The 5,483-nt window shown below is 37.5% G+C and overlaps 1 protein-coding gene across 2 annotated transcripts in view; it reads left to right on the forward strand.

The window, feature by feature from the left end:
- Window positions 1-5,483, forward strand: part of FKTN (fukutin) — a 72,537-nt gene that overhangs the window by 2,002 nt on the left and 65,052 nt on the right. For both annotated transcript variants that reach the window (XM_023510610.1, XM_012802377.2), the window contains exons 2-3: window positions 1,671-1,757; window positions 3,200-3,386. In XM_023510610.1, coding sequence (XP_023366378.1) covers window positions 3,282-3,386 — 105 coding nt within the window. In that variant the 5' untranslated portion in view covers window positions 1,671-1,757; window positions 3,200-3,281. The remainder of the gene's footprint in view (window positions 1-1,670; window positions 1,758-3,199; window positions 3,387-5,483) is intronic.

Consider the following 5,483-nt stretch of genomic DNA (forward strand, 5'->3'; position numbering starts at 1 on the left):
GTCCCAGCTACTTGGGAGGCTAAGGCAGGAGACTTGCTTGAGCCCAGGAGTTGGAAGTTGCTGTGAGCTGTGATGCCATGGCACTTTACCCAGGGGGACAGCTTGAGGCTCTGTCTCAAAAATAAATAAATAAATAAAAAAAAATAAATTTCAAAAAATCAAAACATATAAAACTTGACTCTGTGGGGATGGAAAGCTATTTTCTTCTGGAGGGGGAGAGGAAGATAGTTGACAAAGAATAAATAGGTTAATTTTCAATATGCTAAATTTGAAATAGAATTGAAACCATAGGCAGGTAATAGTGCATAGACTGTAATTTAGGTAGTGTATACTCTTAGAGGTGATGGCTAAATCTTGACAGTGGATGTGCTTTAGGGGAGAATTTGTAGAGAGAATAACTATTGTATGTACCCATGGATAGGAAGCTAAAGAAATTATTGAATGAGGCATGTGGCTTTCAGAGCTAAGAGCAAGGACTCCTTTTACTTAGGAGTTAACTCGATCAGGTGGGGGGCTCACACCTGCAGTTTTTGGCTGGGGCTGTGTTTGAACCCATCACCTCCAGCATATGGGGCCAGTGCCCTACTCCTTTGAGTCACAGGCACTGCCCATGATGGATATTCTTATTAACTTGTAAGTTACCCTTGTCATAGTATAGTTTGAACATCCCAAATTCAAAAATCTGAAATCTGAAAAGCTCTAAAATCCAAAGTTTTTGAGTGTCATCATGGTGCTGAAAGGAATGCTCTTTAGGGTACTTCAGATTTCCAGAATTGGGGTGTTCAACTGTTAATAGTAAGTATAATGCAAATATTCCAAAATCCTACAAAATTCAATATATTTCTGGTCCCAATCATTTCATATAAGGCATACTCAACTTGTGTTTGATGAATTTTATTTTAGAGGCTTTAACTGAATGTAAAAACTAATACCATCATCTATGTTGATTCACATTACTAGTTTTCAGTTTGCGGAGGTAACTAAATAAATCTCATGAGATGTTCTTAATATGCATTATCTGTAGAACAGGTGGATTGTTCATGTCATTGCTCATATCATATCTCCTAAGTGGTTTGTTGACCTTAAAGAAATTCTTATATAGACAGTCCCCAAGTTACAAACATCCAACTTACATACAACTTGCACTTATAAATGAAGGCTATTATAGGTAAGAAGTAAATGTACCTTTCCAACTTGTATACAAATTCAACTTATGAACAACCTACAAAACCTCTCTCGTTGGTAACCTGGGGACTGTCTGTAGTATTTGCTTTATATAGGCTTCAGCTCTATTGTTTTAAAATCTCAAGCCAAGAACTTCTGATTTTAACATGGCAAAGTAAAGCCATTTGTTCCCTCTTCTATCTGAAATTATTCTGCAACAGCAAGAGCTGGAAGAAATAGTTATACAACATCTATGGAAAATCATAATCTGTCAGGGCTCAGTAAAGAAAAGAGACAAAATTAGAGAAAGAATACATTGGAAGGAAAATTAGCATTGAAGATTGAATAAAGGGTTTTCAAAGTTGAACAGAGTGAAATGGTAATGAAAGTAGAGAAAACAAATGACTAATAATAGTTCTGCAAATAGAGAATTCAACATTGTAACAGAAAAATTTTCAAACATGTAACTTAAGAAAACTTTCCACAAAGAATTCTTTATTCTACAGATTGAAAGGACACACAATGAAGGAAAACTAATATGCAGTCATCAACATCCATCCATAAGCTAGTTTTAAAAAAATTGGAGTTCAAAGGTAAGGAATGCGTTCTTTGCTCATCTCATTAAAAAGATCAAATTACCTGTGAGGGATGAGGGAGGGGCTGGGAAATCAGATATTGTCAAGGGTATATTTAGTATTACAGGACAATGGTACAAAGCCTGTAAGTCGTCTGGGGAAAGAAAGTGTGATCTCAAAGCCAAACTGTCAACTGGCAATTATATTGAACAATGTAGGAACTCAAGGTAAGTAGTACCCATAAATTCTCTTTGATAAACTGAAAGAAGGTGAGCATCAGTCATCCAGTAGGTAAACAGAGATGAAGCAGTAAAAGGATTGGCATGGAATATCGGAGGAGTAAGACCAAAATAATAAGAGATTTGTGCTTATGAAATAGAATTGTAACAAAGCAGAAATAACTAATAAAAGTCAGGATTGAAAGAGCAGAGAAGACAGAAAGTCTGAATTTGCTGGTTTCTAATTTTATAGTTGGAGAAGAGAAGACTTACAAAGCTTAGACATCAGGTAAAAGAGATGTTAGTATATTTGAAGGAATAAAGAATAGCACTTAAAGAACTAAATATAGTTAGTGAAAATAAAATAGAGACGAGATAGGAAGAAATAAAACTGTGTTAAATTTCTTATTTTATAGAAATAATCAGAAATGGGATCTGCGGTGAAAGAATGAAATGCCTATCATGGCATTCCTTACACTTGAAAAACTGAAAACATATATGGGGTATTTACAAAAAATGACCACATCTGAGTGGTGCCTGTGGCTGAGTGAGTAGGGAGCCCGCCCCATATACCAAGGGTGGCAGGTTCGAACCCGGCCCCCGCCAAACTGCAACAAAAACATAGCTGGGCATTGTAGCGGGCGCCTGTAGTCCCAGCTACTCAGGAGGCTGAGGCAAGAGAATTGCCTAAGCCCAAGAGCTGGAGGTTGTGAACTGTGGCATTCTGTGGAGTGGGATGAAAGTGACACTCTGTCTCTTAAAAAAAGAAAATGACCACATCCTAGATCACAAAAACTGAAAACATAACAAAGAGCTATCATGCATACCGTTTTCCTTGACTAGAGACTCTCAGCTTCTTCTATGCAAGTGATTCTCATTGGGGTTGGTAATATCCACATCACCTGGGAACTTGTGGGAACTGCTGAGTCAGAGGTCCAAGGCCAGATCTACTGAATCAGAAGCTCAGGAGAAGCCCCTTCCCATCTCTATTGGTCAGTTCTTAGAATTATCCGTTTCACAGTTTCAGTTATTTGCAATTATATAGAATGCCATTATAAACATTTTTTGTTCTTCTTTGGTCTCATATTTGATTATTTCTGTAGGATAGAAAATTACCAGGTCAAAGAATGTCTGTCAAACTTTAGATAACTTTTTCGTTGTTAGGTAGTTGGTTATTAGAAGTAAAAAATTAAAAACAGATTTTTGTTAGAATTAGATTTAGAAATATCTTTTCATTTACAGAAAACAAAATTATCTTCCTGTTCTAAAAGATGAAAACGACTGGGTTACTTTCTGAAGGCAGCCAAGTGAGCACTGCAGACTAATGAGTAGAATCAATAAGAACGTGATTTTGGCCCTTTTAACATTGACAAGTTCTGCATTTCTGCTGTTTCAGTTGTATTACTACAAGCACTATTTATCAACAAAGGTAAATTTTTTTTTGTCCTTTCTCATCATTAGACTTCATTTTAGCTGCGCATTTTCTTAACAGACTTCTCCTTTGCATATAATTAATCATAATTGCTTTGGCTAGTAGAATGTTAAGACATAGGCAGAAACTTCAAATGAGCTATTGTGATTTGATTTGCCCTTTATGCTTTCCTGACCTGCAGGAGAAAAGAAGAATGCCCTGACTATATAGTTAATGCTACTCCCGCCTCATGTGGAGCAGACCAAGCTGCCCCAGCTGACTCAGATTTGTGAGACAGGAAATAAATGCTTTACGCTAGGCACTGGGGCTGGTTTATTAGGAATCATTGTTACATGGGGTTGTTAGACCTCTTTTTATAGATGAGGAAACCAAAACTTTTACTAGGGATGCTAGGTAACTTACCTACCCAAACCACCCAATTTCTGACATTTATTCTTTCTAGACTTGTATTAAAAATAACTTACAGCCACTAATGCTACTGGCTATCTTGCTTGTTTATCCAGTGAATATCTTTGGGTAACTGTTTCTAGTTATTTTCTTAGGATAAAATCCTAGGGTAGAATTTCTGGGCCTACGAGGTACATTTTATCTGTTTGACAGAGTTACCCTTCATGAGAATAAGCAGTAGGCCTGATCTCCCGTACCTTTCTAATTATGGGAATAATAGTTAAAATAGTAGTACAATAGTAGTGGCCTCTGTATCTGTTAGAGATGCTTTCAGCTAACTCTTAGTAACTTAAGCAGATAGAGGGATAATTTGATTTACAGCTCAAAATCTAGAGCCTATAAAATTTTCTTGGCATTTTCTTTAGGCTACATTCAAGGCTGGAAGAAGAAATAATGTGGTCTAGCATATTTCCACTTTTGTAGTATTGCCAGCATATTCCCAACTACTGTACAAGAGAATCTGGGAAAGTAAGGTGCTACTATTGTTGTTAGTTAGCTTTTCCAGCCTATAATAGACTGCAAAGGAAAAGGGGTTTGGCAGTGAGTGCTGGGCCTACTTACCTGTACTTACAGCATTGGCCATAGCAGTTAACATTTTTCTGATGTGCTTGATTGAACAGACACTCACTATGCTGAATACTTTACATACATACACTTAATTCTTAGAAAATTAGTAGATCCTATTGTCTCCATTTTCCCAGCCAAAACACTGACGTTTGGAAAAATTTACTAATTTTCCCAATGTCGGATAGTTATTAAATGGAAGAGCTGGAATTTGAACCTGAGTAGTCTATCCCAACACCTTCATTCATTAATTTTTAGTGTTTTTGATACTCCAAAGCTGAAAGATACTTAACCCCATTAGGAGTCATTTATTTCATTACTAATGGGGTTAAACAGACCTTAGAAATATGTTTATAAAGCTATATATTTTTATAACACTTGAAAAAGACATTTTTGCATTCTTTTTAAAAAGGGGGCCACCAAAATTATAATCTTCAGGCCCTATAAAACTGTATCTTCTAAAGTCCTACCCTTGACCCTTCAAGCTTAGGTAAATGCAGAGTTTGCAGAAAAGAGGGACTGCTGAATAACAGACATAACTTGGGAATATCATTATTGAATAATTCATGGATGAAACAGTATTTTGAGTTGGTCTTGTAGGATGAGTAGGAGCTCGTCAGGTGAAGAAGAATGGGAAAGTTGTGACAAATGACCTCATAGACAGTGAGCCATGTGGGCGTCTAGAGGAGAAGATAGTAGGTAGGAACCAAAGGAAGTGCGAGTCCTGAGGTAGGAACATACCTGCAGCTCAGAGAACAGCACAGAGATCAGTGCGGCTATAGAAGAATGAAAGATGAAGAAAACAGTGCATACAGTCACAGAGTTCAAGCAAGGGTGGGAAACCTTGATATTATGGCCACATGTGGCGTAGGTCCTTAAGTGAGGCCTTTTGACTGAATCTAAATTTTATAGGACAAATCCTTTCATTAAAAGGGGTACAGCAAGCTCAGCGCCTGTGGCTCAAGCAGCTAAGGCACCAGCCACATACACCTAAGGTGGCGGGTTCAAATCCAGCCCGGGCCCGCCAAACAACAATGATGGCTGCAACCAAAAAATAGCTGGGCGTTGTGGTGGGCGCCTGTG

Source organism: Otolemur garnettii, unplaced genomic scaffold, assembly GCF_000181295.1.
Source record: "Otolemur garnettii isolate 467f Iridium unplaced genomic scaffold, OtoGar3 scaffold00014, whole genome shotgun sequence".
Lineage (NCBI taxonomy): Eukaryota > Metazoa > Chordata > Mammalia > Primates > Galagidae > Otolemur > Otolemur garnettii.